This window comes from Styela clava, chromosome 12 (genome assembly GCF_964204865.1).
Source record: "Styela clava chromosome 12, kaStyClav1.hap1.2, whole genome shotgun sequence".
Classification (NCBI taxonomy): Eukaryota; Metazoa; Chordata; class Ascidiacea; order Stolidobranchia; family Styelidae; genus Styela; species Styela clava.
The window spans coordinates 18,935,105-18,951,930 of record NC_135261.1 but is presented as its reverse complement, the minus strand read 5'-3'; the positions used below and the strand labels follow the sequence as shown (position 1 = coordinate 18,951,930).

General features: G+C 33.0%; 2 protein-coding genes across 4 annotated transcripts in view; one reads left to right on the top strand and one right to left on the bottom strand.

Annotated features, from left to right (window-relative positions):
* LOC120329426 (uncharacterized) overlaps positions 1–16,826 on the bottom strand; it is a 28,931-nt gene that overhangs the window by 6,760 nt on the left and 5,345 nt on the right. For all 3 annotated transcript variants that reach the window (XM_039396041.2, XM_078118808.1, XM_039396042.2), the window contains 7 exons: positions 16,383–16,544; positions 14,789–14,889; positions 12,339–12,443; positions 11,475–11,742; positions 7,250–7,399; positions 6,739–6,918; positions 6,164–6,267 (listed from right to left, as the gene is read on the bottom strand). In XM_039396041.2, coding sequence (XP_039251975.2) covers positions 6,164–6,267; positions 6,739–6,918; positions 7,250–7,399; positions 11,475–11,742; positions 12,339–12,443; positions 14,789–14,889; positions 16,383–16,544 — 1,070 coding nt within the window. The remainder of the gene's footprint in view (positions 1–6,163; positions 6,268–6,738; positions 6,919–7,249; positions 7,400–11,474; positions 11,743–12,338; positions 12,444–14,788; positions 14,890–16,382; positions 16,545–16,826) is intronic.
* Positions 9,384–16,826, top strand: part of LOC120329858 (uncharacterized) — a 79,606-nt gene continuing 72,163 nt past the window's right edge. The window contains exon 1 of the mRNA XM_078118809.1: positions 9,384–9,398. The gene's annotated coding sequence lies outside the window, so the exon portion shown is untranslated. The remainder of the gene's footprint in view (positions 9,399–16,826) is intronic.

Sequence of the window (16,826 nt, the reverse complement as noted above, 5' to 3'; positions counted from 1 at the left end):
TTTTAACACGATCTTTTTGTTATGTGGAAACCCGCTTAATAAACGGTTTTATAGTAGTTTATCGAAATAAAAAATAATTTTAAATATACCGACAATTGAGCTACAATAACAATTTATAGGATGAATTTGAAACGTTTATTCTCTCCTGATGGAATTTATAAAGAATTTCTCATTAGCAAAGAATGAAATATTTTATCTGTTTCCATTTTCGAATATATTATCCCAGTTGCTATTAGTGGGACGCCGATAATAATTAGAAATAATTTCACAATCATTGTTACGCTTCAGGCATCTCTTATAAAGTCGTTTCTAATAATTTGAAGCAATTTTCATAAAAGAAAAACAAAATATACCAATCGATGTTTTCCTAGGATAGAAAAATACATACTGTACAAAGAACCTCAGAATGCCGTATAGCATGCTGCTAAAATGATATAATTCTATAAAGAAAATGTACCGTTTTTTACCGGTTCAATTACCAAGATTATTTATTATCGGTAATTGATGTACCAACTTTCCCCGCGTTCGACAAACCCTATTCCCGTACATAACCAATATATTGTTATTTAAAACAATGTTTTAACGATACACAAATCGTGATCTAACAAAACGTAACAACTATAACTGCTATTTCGTGGAAATGGATGATATTATTATTATTTATCACTTGACTGTACTGTAATACTATCTCGGTTATCATTGTGGCAATGTCCACATATAGACCCGAAGATTAATACACAATTCCTCTACCATTTCGTAAAATAAAACGATTTTATCGAAATTTAGCCACCGACACTAGTCTACTGTCGCACAGTAACATCCATGCCAAATTTCACGCCACACTCGGAATTCCCGGCGTTTACGGCTCCAGTAGAATTCACAAAAACAACAATTCAAATCGATTCGTGATAAGGTATCGTATACGGTCATTACTTAACAGACGATCGGGCATGAGTAATCGTGACGAGAGAATTATGTGAACATAATAGTCACATAAAATAGAAGATTAGTTTATTGTCACAAACAGTGACATATATTCATCTATTGTTATTTGCATCGCGCGATAGTGGCTACCTTTCAATCCCATAACGGATACTAGATCTATACGCCGCGCGGTTAAAGCGTAAATCCAAACTATATGATGGTACCGTAGGTTAAAATTTCGGGTTTAACCTCATGCCCACTACTTCACTGCATAGGAAGATTTTAATTTGGTAAGGCGAAAATATTTAGGAAACGCTACAATGTGATAAGCCCGTCCAACAGAGCAAATACGCGGACCGTATCATGATATGAAAAATTTGCAAGTCGATACGTTTCTAGTCGATAAAAAAATCGTTTTCGTTGCTAAAACTTTGAAAATTTAAACAAAAATAATTATCGTCACATTACAATATTGATTAATGGTTACACTACTCTTACTCCTACATTTAAAAATCTTTCGCATGTTATCAGGCTTACCTCATCATTATCATCTGTATTTGACGATTTCTTTCTTCTTTTTCGGCAATTTGGAAATCGACATTTCGAGAACGATGAACCCATTTGGACTCACTTTATTTAACCCGTAATACTTTTGTCCAATTCTATTTCACACCAGCGAGCAATCGTAATCAATAATAGCTAAATCAATCAATCAAAATCGAAATATCAATATAGTTTAGGTGTGGTAAACACTAAGGACAACCGTAAGAACGTAGAAAGAAATTCACATGAAAAATATTCGGTACAATATTGCATCAACAGGGTGACTTCAGAAACAAAACTCGAATAGTACGGGATTCTTCCTATAGCTCTATTCACAGCTTTCAGTGTTTTAGGCGTAAAAATAATCCTCGTAAACTAATGACGTCGGAAATAAAAATTATATATCCAGCAAAATGTCTCGGCGTCAAATGTAATAATGGCTTCGTCAAACAGTACATCTGGAGATTTGCTTTATGTCAGCAAGTATTTAAAACTTTATTAAAACTTTATTAAAAATGTACTTTCAATTTGAAAATGGTGTTCATTTCAATTCGACTGCAATAAAAGATAAGGCCACATCAACATATCAGTGAAACGGTGGAATTTGAAATTATTCAAAGATTCTTGCTGCACACCAACACAAATGTGTTTCTGCAATGTTTCGTTTGACCAAAGTCAGATTTTTTCGACTAGAAACTAAGCAACCCAAAAGTCTGCGTTTAAACTGGACGGAAATTCCACAAGCTGACAAAGATTTTCTGATTCTGCTAACCACAAGTTGCTAAACTGGACAAAAAATATATAGTCTTCGGAATCTGATACTTCACTACTAACTGCACTTCACAGCTGACGAAGATCGGAACACTTAATGAATATTAGTTTTTAATTTAGAGATTCTTTAGTGAGGTGCTAATTGACGATGTGCTAAATGGTTAATGTATTTCTCTAATTATACACAAGTGAGATATCTTCGTACATAACTTCCGATCAACAAATCCATAATGTTATATACGGAGCATACGCAAGCTAATAGATGTTACCAACCAGTTTCGCGTCACTATATAAAGGTCGTATTCATACATCGGCGCTTCAGAAGTGTGTGTACAAATGGAGATAACTACCAGTAACTTTGTTCGCCTACTTTACATCAAGTTGTATAAAAAGGACTGAAACCTATGGGCAGGTGGTATATTCACTTGGCTAACACAGACAGTCCCCGAGCTCGTAATATAACTAAAATAAGGAAAATCATAATAAAATTATGACCTAACCCTAACGTGGTACATATACTACGGGAGTACCCATACATTTATGACATACTTTGACCTGCTGGAATATAAACAAAAAGAGAGCACCTCTTTCGCTAACACTTCCAAAATACAGTATGTATATAACCATAGGCTATAGTGATTGTAGGTAGTAATTAATGACATCGTCTCTCGGATATACTTATACTAAGCTTTAATTAAAGGGTTTATGCGTCACGTGGATACGGAAAAGAACTTAAAAATAACCGTTAAATAGACACCAAACTTTCAGTTACACAAAAGCTTGGATATGTTATAAGGTATGGTCAAGATGAGATACGCAGTGTTTACTATAATCTTTTGCATGCCTTTTGAATGGATTTATTGAAAATTTTAGACTTTAAAGCAGCGCGAATTTACCGATATGAGTATGGACAATTGGTGAATACATAATGCCGCCGCAGCAACAAAAACGTGCATTTTTACGGTTAAATGCAACATATTGTTACGTTTTTGTCTGACATTGACCACACGCAAATAGGTAAACATCTGGAGCATAGGCAAATTCTTGAAAAACGACGATTTCAAAGGTTATGTTATCATCGCGACACCAGTGGATCACTGGATTTCTTCCATATAGCGGCCCTGATAACCGGTTTCGCACCATTTAACAGCGCGTTAGATTCGTCAAAAATTTAAAAACATATAACATACTGCGACATTCAATTTTAACTCTAATTCAACTAAATGGTAAAGCAAATCCATTTCCCAAAGAATACTTAATCTCAAATCTACAACTCTCACATATAACTAATATTCTGTAAAAAACTTTGTCGAAAGATCGACATTACGCCTGTCTATTTCTATTCACGAAAGTCTGGGCGACGACATAGCACTAGTCTATGGTATATATATAAGGGGTGGGGCCGTCTATCTGGAAAAAGCGAAGTAAACATTTGCTAATGTGAGTATTGTATAACACAGCGTCAAGCAAAGATGGTGTTTGATTTGAGTATTTGAAATGCCGTGCAAGCTTGGGCTGCTATTATTATAAAATGTAAATAAAAAGAGTTGATAATGTTTAAGTATGTGTGAAGTACCGACACTTCTCTAATGCAATTCCAACGGTTCCTTTATAGTAACACAAAGAGCACTACTTAAGCTATCTATCGAATGATGTCTACGGTGAATGGATATTCAAACAAAACAGGTATTATTTTGTGTAACGTTGGAAATAGTTGCATGACATCAACTTATCATTTGAAGAATGTTGAGAGATACGGCGATAATAAATGAGGTACAAATGTACCTCAAATGTCTGGTGCATTGGATTACGCGTTACAAATATGCAGCATATTATATTCCTTGTTTTATTGCGACCTTAATCCAAACCAGGGGGGTCACCAACCTTTATGAAGCCGAGGTCTACTTCCCGTGTAACAATTAAGCTAAGGGCTACCAGTTGGATGCACACTTTTGAAAAGCCAATTTGCTCGATCAAGCTTTAACTATTACTATTATTGATATTTAGCCTTGAGAAGACATTGATAATGACAAAGATTTTTCACGAAATTACCAACATTTATAACAACATAGGAAATGAATAAATGTCAAGAACACTTTTCAAGTTTAGTTATTTTTTTCAAATTGAATGTTTTAGAATGATCACTTAGATCAGCGGTCGGCAACATACGGCCCGCGGAATAAAATAATCCGCATAATTCCAGATACTTCTAGCCCTAAATTTACTATATCGCGTGCGCAAATGGTAGAGAGATGCCAATGATCGTCAATACAATGCTTGTAATTTAGTGGTTCATGTAAACGTTTTAAATCGCTCCATGCTTTCCATTGCCCCCTATTTGCACATAATAAACTCGATTTAAAAGAGGTATTGATGAGATTCCCCCTTGGGTTGATCCTGAGCATGTTCCACATTTATTTACGCAAATCGAAAACTCAAAATATTGCGCTAACATATATTTTATTGTGCGCCACATGTATACCAAAAAGGATAGATAGTTTGAAGGCGACTTGCGCATCATTGTTATAAGCTATCAATAGTTTTTAACTTGCGTTATATTATCTGGATATCTGTCGTCGTTTTTATTAGGAGTGTTTATAATACACACAGGGATATTGTTACATATCTAACTTCGAATTTCAACTATAGTTAAGGTATGTAGTGAGATTTATAGAGATAAAAGTACAAACATAGGCGTAAATTAGTAAAAACAGAATTGATTATAGGCTCAGTAAAAATGGCAGGGACTCGAAATTGAATCAGAGTCCAAAAAATGCCTGGATTCGACTTAATTCGAGTCCGGATGCGAATCCCGGCCCATCCCTTAATAACTTGACACTGCAACTCTGAGTGAGTCTTGCAGAACTATATTACACCCTGTGTCAGGTAGTGAGCAAGAAATGTGTAACCTGCGATGCCAACATAGTTATGTCTAATGCTTTAGCACTAAATCATCGCACCCATGCCCATATCTTGCAATTTGTGCAAAGGACAAAAATTTCCTAAGATTGAAACTGCAGATCGGTTAATTTTTATTTGAAAAGAGATATGAATTCTATATTGATTGAGGCAAAAACAAACATATATTCGGACATTTAATCAGTAATATCCACAATACCAATGGAACAAAAAAAACAGCAAGTCATGTATTTGAGGAATATATATTCTCAAATATTAAGTGAATCATATTTTCAGACATGGAATAAAATAAGAATTAATAAGCACATGGTCAATGACTGACATTCTTCAACTCCCATCAAAATTAATGACATAAGATTCTAAATGTCAGTTACAGGTCCATTTTCTTTTATAAATACAATATTAAGTCACTACTACACAGGAGTGAAAAATGCTAACATATCATTCCTTTTTGTCGTTTCTGGGATTCACCCTTCAGTTACCTGCGCTTCGAAGCACCATTAATTTCATTATATTGTAATTGAGCTTACCTTACACAAGCATGACATGACGTTACATTACTAGAATACAATAGTATAGGATATTCATAGTCGTCTCAGAGAGCGGGAATTCGGTAATACGAATTATTCATATAGCCAACCACAACCTTTCCCCTGGTTACCAGTTATGTCAAGTATGTAAATAGTTAACAAGTTATTTGTTTCAAATGCATGGATTCGACGTGAAGTTGTGAACCACTCTACAGTGGCAAGAAGTTCAGCAATACTCTTGCACACTATTATCCCTCACAGAATTCGAGCATAACCAGATGCACCGACTACCAAGTATATTTAATCTTTCCTAGTAGACTCTATCAACTGATTTCATATTGTTTGAATTCATTCAACACCTCGTGCAATTTGACATCACCTGCTGCTAGACCAAGAAATTATTGCATAACTCATACCATTAGATGAAGTATTGAGTCGTTTGAAACAAAAAAATTGTATTAAAATAATCAACTTACCTTATTGACAACATAGTCAAGGAGTATAGATAATGCTGTAACACATTCTGTATTTTTTGGTGTCGACTTTGTAGATGATTTGGTTTGTTCAGTCAGCTTTGGTTCTGTTAACATAATATTATAAATGATATTGAAATTTAAAATAATACAACAATATTAAAATATTCAAAAGTAAATGGAACTGAGGGTAAATTTTAGACACTTAGAAAATTTTTTGGGATTGTTGAGATAACAATAAATGCCTGCTTCTGTATTCAGATCTAGATCAACAGCGGTCAGAATTTCAGTTATAAAGCTGAAAATGTCCTGCACTTCTGTTTTTTGTAATTTTCACCCAAATTCTAATGGTACATTATTTTGGCACATTTGATGGTTTCGAAAAAAATGTGTCATCTAAGGATTTCAGATAAAGATCGAAGAACATCTTATTTCACAGAGATGGTAAGACTAACGGGATCACCTTTTAACAAGAATTCAATTACTAACAAGTAACAACAAGACTCAAATAGCTTATTATAAAATGGGAAAATTATAGTTGAGTTGCAAAATCATCATTGTTTGTCCACCATACTTACTTCTCAAATTCCCGCTATCAGTCAGTGCACTGGAGGTAGCTTCACTTTGAGAAACTACTTTGTTATTATTGTTACTTAATGGTCTTGAGATAGATTTTGTTGATGTGAGTACAGACCCTGAACTTCCAACTAATTTGCTGGTGCCAATGTTAGAAGTCGATCGTGAGAATGCATATGGACCTAAACAGATAGTGATAGAAGTAATGAAAATTTTCCGATTAAAAAAAAAACAACTTGAGCATTGAAATGTGTTGATATCGAAAATAAAACATAAAGACACAGTAACGCAGTGCAACAAAACATGATCTTCACAATAATTACAAATATGATGAGTTTGGGTTACGCAAATCTAACCAAGGATGATGTAGCAGAGATAAACATGACTAGGCTATATTATGTAATTCAAGAGTCCTGCTTCACACTACCACAAATATATTTTTGTAAAATATTGTTCGAGAAAAGTCATGACTTCAAGTGAATTACAAACTACAAATATACCGCAATAACATACCTTTCAAACCGGACGGTCTGTGAGGCCGAGAACTTCTTGCTGTAGTCGATGTTAACTTGGACGTTGGAGCACTATTACTTCGTGTTGATGCGGTTGTTGTGACTCGCGGAGGAACAACACTTCTACCACCAGGGATTTTTGGTGACCGACCTAAACAAATAATAAAAATTCCATTTATTCATCTTCCTATAGAAACAAAGATATACATTTATATTGTACTATAACAATCATGCATACAGTTGAAATGATTAGTTTAAAATTAAAAGCAAAGTCATTTATGAAAATGAATGTTAATAAATATTTGGTTTAATAAAGTAATATATATGTAAATCCCATGGCGCCATTGTGATAACTCACTAGTGTGAAAAATATCTTTTACAAAATTATTACACTGATATGATGGAGGAAAATCATATTGTTTGCTCATAAATTTCATCAACATGATCATCTCAAACTAAAGACGCTCATGGGAACATGAATATTACACAGTTATACAGGAGTTCAGAAAGAATTTGCCAATACTTTTATGTAATGTTTATTTTTTTTTAGAAATGAAATAAACCTTTTTTGAAATACTAGAGTAATAGTAATAGGTTATTCATAATAGTAGTAATGATGAAGTAATAAGAAAATAATAATAAATGAAAAATAAAAAATTACCCAAATGATAATTCCCAGGGGCATCAAATATTAGAATTAGTTTTGATACTTTGGTATCCATATTCTGAATCTTTGATTTTAAAAATATGTTATTTTGTTGGCTAGAATGTGACAAAAATATAACCAAAAATTTTAATGTTTTCTTAACGCTTAAATATAAATATTTATCAAAATCCCTCATTTAGCTTTCTGTACTTGAAAATTTTAATTGAGAATACTGAAATTGTCACACATGGTAATCTTAATAAAATGAATTTCTTTCTAATGGTGAATGAAAAACCTCTATTTTATGTCATAACTTTCAACCTTCAACTCTTTTTCAAAATACTAAAGAGTATTATTGGTGACTAAATTTTTTCTCTATTCCATAAATAAACTAACCACAGAATATACATTTGATGTGAGACATACTAATAAGCAGGACTATATATACTGATAGTAATATTTTATTGCAAATAATAACTGAAGACTATCACTTTCATTACCAATTACTTGCTTATTTGTGCCATTTATCATTTGTAGCTTATTCCTTATAAAACTCTGACCAACAACCATTGAACTTACTACTGCTTCTTATAAGAACAACTTTGATACCGTCTACCGATTATTTCACATGTCAATACAATAAGTTAAACAATCAATGAGTCAACTATTGTTGTATTCAATCCTTGATAATGACAGGAAGAATTCATATATAAAATATTTGACAATATCTCAATGAATTCAACAACTCAATTAAAGCTGAACCGAATGACATTGCAACTCCTGAATTCAGACAGGTGCTGGGCTACAGAAATACTTTTTATCTCGGCTAAGTTCTGACCACGCCTAAATGATAGAAATAATAGCAAAGCAAATAGCGACTGTTTAACAACGCTAACTACTGTCCACCCATCACGATCGGAGCATACTATATGTTTCTCCGCGTATTATCATGGGCACCTGTAACAATTGTTTTGATACTCAAGAAATTAGAACAAATAGAAGTGCGTGTCGTATATTGTTTGCACAATACTCGATCATTCGATCGGTATCTATATTGTGCCGTAACAAGTGTAATCCAGGATTCCTTTTGTGTTGGTGTTGAGAATATCTGATCCCTTTAATTTAAAAGAAATATCAAATATGTTTTCAGTACAGGCGCCAGCGGTGTTCAGAACGAATATTAAATATTGACTCTGAATTAATTATATTCAATATTTTCAATTCTTAATTAATTGAAGAATATATTAAGACTGTTGTGCTAAAAAATTATCATTTTGAGAAACTGACGTTTTACAGGGCTTTAAGTTAAAAGCCTTCATGTAATTTCTGAAAACTTAATAAACCCATCAAATCAATATTTCTCACAACTTTCCTGCCTCAAACTACCCAACTGAGTATATATCTTGAAAACTTTACTATTGGATTATGCCATTTCTCCTATCCTATTCTAAACATGTTTTGTGTTATTTTTCATTAAAGTGTTTAAGGTATTTGGTTGTATTAATATCTTTTCCAACAGTTAGGCTTGCGGTAAGTTAGATTGAACATGTTATGCTCCATTTGGTTGACATTGAATTTGGTGACACTCAGGTTGGTAATCTGTAGAGACCTGCTCATCTGACTTTCTATTAAATATCTAATTTAATTGTAACATGATTTAGAATAGCAACTTATTCTTGTGAATACATACCAAGTAAATTGCAGTTTAACTTAAATCAGGTAAGTAATTAAAACATTGCCTTGATGTACTATACATATCCATATTCCTTGCTTACTGACTCAATATAACTTATTGGCTGAATATTTTCAAATTTTACCTAACAGTGATGAAAAGTTGTGAAAGAAATCAAATATCGCAAACTTTTCATAGAATATCTACAAATACTGTTTACAAATAATAAGTTGACCACACTCCATTGCAAAAGTAAGTTTGTAACTCTATAAGTACCTCTAAGTCCTGATCATGAAGGATAAGCAACTAATTAGTCCTGAGTAATTCACTAATACAGCTTCTATTACTAATCCTCTCACTGACAAAACTAGTTTCATTTACCATGTTAGGGGTGTGAATATATCATATCGTAAGTGTACTTTTCATAGATGGCCATTGTTTAAATGTTGTTCTACCTGGTCTTGGCAATGTGTAATATATCTCATTGCCAATTTAAGTACATGACGTTTCAGGAATATGTTATTGACTAATTTAAACCGGTTAACGATCACCATTGGGAATTCACTAACTGATGACTGTATCACGAAGAGACCTCAATTCACATCTGTATAGTTGTTTTTGAACCAACTCAAATTTAAAATAAGACTAACAAAACACAAAAATAAATGCTTTTATATTTTAATGATGTATTGGATTTTTAAAAATTTTATAAAATAAACGCACAACTTGGAAATCTGCTGGCATTATATAAGTGTAGACTGATAGCAAGCATGTAGACCAGCGTTTTCAATCGCTGTACCTTAGGGTTTGCTCAGTATAGTCCAGGGGTCCTGCACTTTTGAATCCGAGAGTTTCTATTATTAATTAATATATGTACGATATATCGTTTGAATATAACCATGTACCTATTTGGTTGCAACTATTATTAAAGTTGTTATTTTTTGAAGATCAATTTGTTTTGCAAGTATTAAGTTTGCTTCTATATAAATTCATATTATTTAGTAGGCCTATTCAAGCAATGAAAGATGAATGAATTTGCTCTTCCCAGAGCCTCTGAAAGGTTGAAACAGTATATTTCTAAGCATCTATGCTCAATATAGATTCATCATTAGCACCAACCAGATAAAAAATACCTGGTATTCGACACTCACACTTGTGCAGGGGTTCTCAACCATTAATCCCCCATTTACCCCTCGAATTTTCATTAGTTCATTCACCACCAATATTCTCATTTTCATAAATACACATTATGACTCATCATGTGGATTGTGGAGGATTGAGCTTTGCAAGAATTTTCAATATAGAATGGGGATGTAAACAACACCTTAGATTGATTGTGTTAAGTATGCAGCAATGTCATAACAACATTTTCATATCCAACAAACAAAGTCTCCTCTGCAGTTCATTGCACACAATGCAAAAGGGGACGTTTGCAATTTCAACAATTATTACAATGTGATATGTGCTTCAATGGTCACATCAAATCATTTTATAAAGTCGATAGCCTATTCGTGTAGTAGAGATTCGTGGAATTCTTACTGACAAAATTTACCACGTCAATTGAGAATCCAAGCTAGTGTGATGTTGGTTATTTTCTAATAAATGATAATTGTTTGATCAAAAAATTGAAATTTTTTGTTAATCATGAATATAATTTGTAACATCAGCAGAGATATGGAGACATTAAAACAAAGAGGGCAGCGGGCCAGTGAGAAAGTCATAGACTTAACCATGATAACATTGCATGTTGAAATCTCAGGTCCAAAAACAATGGCCACCAACTTATCCCGGGTGTAATTAATTGGGTAGGTAATATTAAACCAAAAAGGTTCCTGCCCATTCGAACTATATTAGCCTGGCTTGTACAGAACCTTGTACGAAAAATAGCAACAATGAAATTCTTCCTACCTATACGTTTTGGACTCTCCTGTGCTTTCCTCTTTGTTGGAGTACTTCCAGATGTAACATTTCTAGTAGTTTTTGTTGGTACATTGCTGGTTGTTGGTTCTTCAGCAACAGTGGAACATTTTCTATTTCTATTGTTTACTGCAGATGATCTTGTTATAGAAGGAGGTAAAAGTGATTTTCTTGCTTTCGTTGCATTTCCAATGTTGTTGGGTTTCTTTATAGTTTTACTGCTATCAGTCGATGATGCAACTGATCCTGGTGATCTTGCCTAAAATACACATAACATTGTCCAGTTACAAATGGTAATGGCGAAATACGCAATTTTGAGACTTTCAAAATAACATCAGAAATGAAATTTATAAAAAAATATAGACTTTCCGGTTCGGAACTGCCTACTTATAATATTATGCCATGTTTGAGATGGTGGGCATTGGATTTGAAACGCTTCAACCACTAGGTCCAATGCTACAATACTGGTCTTGTGCCAAAACAATACTATCAATGAGAATACATCCCGATGGAAGAGTATATCAATAGCAACCGGAGGCAAAGAAAATATATGCCTTTAACTCAAGAAAGGGCTGCAGAGCTGGAGTTAGAAGCCAAGAAGCTGTGACATTTTGTTGGAACCAGAGAAATCTTAGTAGCTCCAGTCTTGACTGTCTAATTATTATTCCACATTCAAAACCCATCCGTTTGAGCATATAAATTTGATATTAATTCATCAAGTTTCAAGTTAAATTTGCATATTTACAATTCTAATAATTCAAAAACATCAGCCACACTATAGTTCTGAAGCTATTATTTTTTTGGAAATATAAATTTACATATTAATAAAATAGTACGATGTGAACTGTAATGTACCTGTATTCTAGAAATTGCAGCAGTGTTCATTCTTGGAGCAGCAAGACGAGAACCTTTTTTAGTCGCATTTCTGTTGGAAGTATTCGTGTTATGAGTTGCTTTCGGCTGCAAGAGATAATTGAAGAATAATTTGACATTGAATTCATCACATATCATACAGATGATAATATTATTAATAATAATAATATAAAAAATCTGAGTAGACCTGGTTAGCAGGGGCACATCCAGCGTAATACTCCAATTTAAATTTATCTACTTTGAAAGCCCTACCTTCTGTTTAGAACAAATAGTAACATCTCGAACTTTCGCAGCCAGAAAATACTTTATTAAGCGCGCTATCATGTTAACATAATTTATCAACGCTGGCCACCTTCTAATTGTGTGGCGTTATCAGTGAAAGCAATGACATGAGGTTCGAGCAAATGTAATCATTGGAAGCTAGACTGGATTATATTTTCCAGTTTTTCATTGTTGAGAGACAAATTAAACAATGTCACTGAAAATCAGGGAGATTCAAAATCCCCAAAAATGATCCAATAATAATAGACAAAGATTGAAATATTCCAAAAAAGGTTGGTTACCATTGTGGTAGAGTGTTACTGTGAACTTCAAATCCTCAACTCTAGTAATATACTAATAAGATAGTTCTCAATACAAAATTGTTATCATCGATTCATCGTGCAAAGTGTTTTTCAGTACCTCATTGAACATTCAAATTACAATTATTATTCATGGTTTGAATTGTATTGCAATAAAAAAAAAATTTCACTGTGTAAAATTTACAGACTTTTGTAACAGCTATATTTTTACACATGCAAATAATTGTCTAACTATTTAGGTAACTTACCGATGCACCAACTGTCATTTTCAATCTTTAAAGATTAGTCAAGAAATATTCAGCAGAAATAATTTGACAAAGCTTCATTTAACTCCAAAAATAAACATACACAACACAACACTGATAAATTAATTGAGATGGTCAATTTTATTTTTATTTTCTTCAATATTGCTTGGATCAAAATATTGATTGCTAATTGAGAATGATATAAAAACAAGGGAGAGAGAGAAAACTTGCTGATAGGTAGATGCCTAGGTACTGTTCGGTTATGGGTTTCGGTTTCCCTTAGGATAGGTTGTTGTTACACCTTCTAACTTACCCTAACCTTAGATACACAATATTGAAGACAATTATCTACGATAAGAGTCAAATATTGCCAAATTACAAGTTTGGTAGAAATCCAGTAATTGTAAATAAGTAACCAGCTTAACACTGTTGAAAAAATTTGAATTTATCTAGAATTGCTGAGCATCCCCGACGTGCCTTTCATCATTTTAATACAGTTAATAATAATATTCAACCCTAAGCTGTTATGATATAAATCCTGTTATAATCTCTAATTTTGCACTTTGTTATATTTCAAACTAGCCAATCACAACTTATATTTTACAAAGATTTTTCTACATTATACGCAACGGCAACGCAGTAAAACAGCAGTTATATTCTGAATCAGGCTGAAATGCCATCAAATAGACAGACCTGAATAATGAATGAAGGTGGCATGGTGGAAAAAAACTCTTCAAGAATTAGCAAGCATGAGACATAGTAAATCATACAAAAAAGCACAACTTATCAATGACTTATGGAAGATGAAGAACGAACAGATACTGAATTACCACGCTCACATTCGTTCGATAAAACCTGAGAGATTGGACTCATTTTACTCATTTTACTCTTTCTACAATTGTACAATATGTACATAGGTATTATTATAACCAACCCAGAGCAAAAAAATACATTGTTACCGAGCTTGCTAGTATTATAGTATAAGTATTGAAGTATTCAATGAATAACATAATATTGTCGAGTGTACGTGTGTATGGTGCTTTAGGGTATTTACTAACATACCATAAATAGAATAGGTACTTGAAAATTTAAAGGCTTTCCAGTCAGTGTATATGTTAAATAAATTTAATAAATTAGGCTACATCAGAATAATTTGAGTCTGGTACGGAATTCAATTAATTCAGTTTGTTTAAAGTTTCAGAATTTTGCCAAATCACTAATTTAAACAAATAAATGAATTTAGGAATAGTAGAATATAAACATTCCATATTATGTGTACCTGTTATAATTACTGCTTTTACTACTAACATGACTAACTTAGGGAACTGATCTATCCCCTGCTGTAATTAATAATAATTAGAGGTTTCTAGTCTTTTCAACCAAAATATATTGAAAACGATCCTGCGATAAGCAGCTGAGTTTATAATACATAGTCAAGCTACCAATTCAATAAAATCCCTCGCAGTTTCGATCCAATTATGAAGTTAAAATCAATATCCAAGGAAATATCCCATGGGCGAATATGAAGGATAAACTTTTAATCGTGTATTGGCCATAGATAAATCAAGTCAAACAGATACTTGTAAAAGACATTATGTTAAGTCACCTGAGGTAATGATCGCAATGGCTTTCTTTGTCCTTTGTCGTCTGCAGACTCTGCGCTTGATTCAAGATGTGTGCAAGAATCCATAATATCTGATCCAGAATCTAAAGAAATTGATAGGCCAATCAAAACTACTCAAACTAGTACTGATGATGAAGAAAAAAATTCGACAGCATCTAGATTAGGGCTTCTCAAGCATGTGGTGGGGGGCTGGGGGCCATGAGCTAAGGCCTTTGCGAAGTGCAATTCACGATGATATGACAAAAAATAATTCAAAGTTGAGCGACTGATTTGTTTAATTCTTTGACTGAAATGTTTGAGAAACACTGATCCAGATATTGCATATACGGTATATAAATGAAAATAAGTCATTCTCTTAGTTCATTCACAAATATTGGGTGCCTCAACTTTTTTCATTATTTTTTAGGTAATTCTATCGTTGAAGTATGCAGGAAAATTCACAGATTTAATATGCAATATATACAATTACAGATAATTTGCAACATTGCAGATGATATGTGTGTAGGCCTATACATGCAATCACAATCGTTAACTGGTTCTGTTTACTGTCCTTCTATTTGAAGATGTAGTTTTGTTATCTATGCCATGTCGTGCGTGATTCAATCATGGAGATTATAGATAAGTGACTGAAAGCCAGTATAAGCATTTATTACCTCTAATGTGTATTATTGAAGAGTTACACAGACCGGTAATAATATAATCTGAACCATGAAACTATCAATTTCATTTGTATTGTATTCGAATTGAATGTGACTTTGGATGGAGAGCAAAGGTAATGAAAATAGTTTGATCATTCGAGTGTGAACTATAAAAGATTTGGGATTTCGAACAAAATCGTATGTTTTCTTAATAATGGTTTATTTCATCTCGGGATGAAAAAGATAATCCAATTATGTGAAAACAATTTTGTATGATGTTATTTAACAGAAAGATGTAAGAGAATACCATAATTTAGCTAACAAGGACTGGATTTAAAAATCTACTTTTATATTAATTTAATCTGGTAAGTACAATCCTGACTTAAGGCTAAAGGTGTCATATCGAATTTCACAGATAGTATTCCATGGGGTAGAAATTCTACTACACCGTTCTACAATATTAAAGGTTTGGGAATTGGTTACGCAATAGTCATTAATGAAATAAGCTCCCTCCATTACTTACCGGTATACATTCAGAGCAATTGCAAGTTTTAAATATTAAATGGTAAATCGAGGCAATATATTATGATTCATATACCTTTTCATCGATTAAAAAATTTAAGTGGAGTTCTCGTCATGTTTTTGATTACTTTTCTTGCAGCAGTACCGAAGATAAGAAATTCTTGATCGCAAAGATATATGAGAGACAATATTTATATTTCTTCTTAACAGGGACTGGGCATTTATACAAAAAAAACAGAAATTTTCGCACACTAGAGTTATATGTGAAGTGAGGAAAAATCTGAAGAAACGTGTGTTAATATCAAATCTCAAGTTTCAATTTTAAAAATTCGAGGTGTGGTGTAAAAGCTTTAAGCTATTTTTTTGCATTTAAATATCTGCTTGGGTTTGGGCAGACAATTACCTCAGAAACTTACCTTTTTCAGAGGATTTTACATCAAAAGTTAGATTTTCTTCCTTGCAAAAAGTCTGATTATTATTTTCTTTTACGAAAGTGCCGTCACCTATCCGACTCTCATTGGCACCGAGCACAAAAGTACTACTGCCTTTTCCTTTATCCATATTAAAAGTAGCATTGCCTAAAAAAAGTTGAATAGAGGTTAAATCAAATGCTCTAATTGGGACTTCATTTCAATGTCTGCTATCAGAAAGATCTGTGTGAAAGAGTTGAATCTAGATAATTTAATACTATTGGTCAAAAAGCGTCCCAGAAGTGTATGTACCAATATAGAGGAAACTAATTTTGTTCGCCTACTTTACCTTAAGTTGTATAAACGGACTGAAACATATCGGCAGGGGGTATATTCATATTTAAAGAATTCAACTTCAAACACAAAATTTAAAAATGTAATTCCAATTGC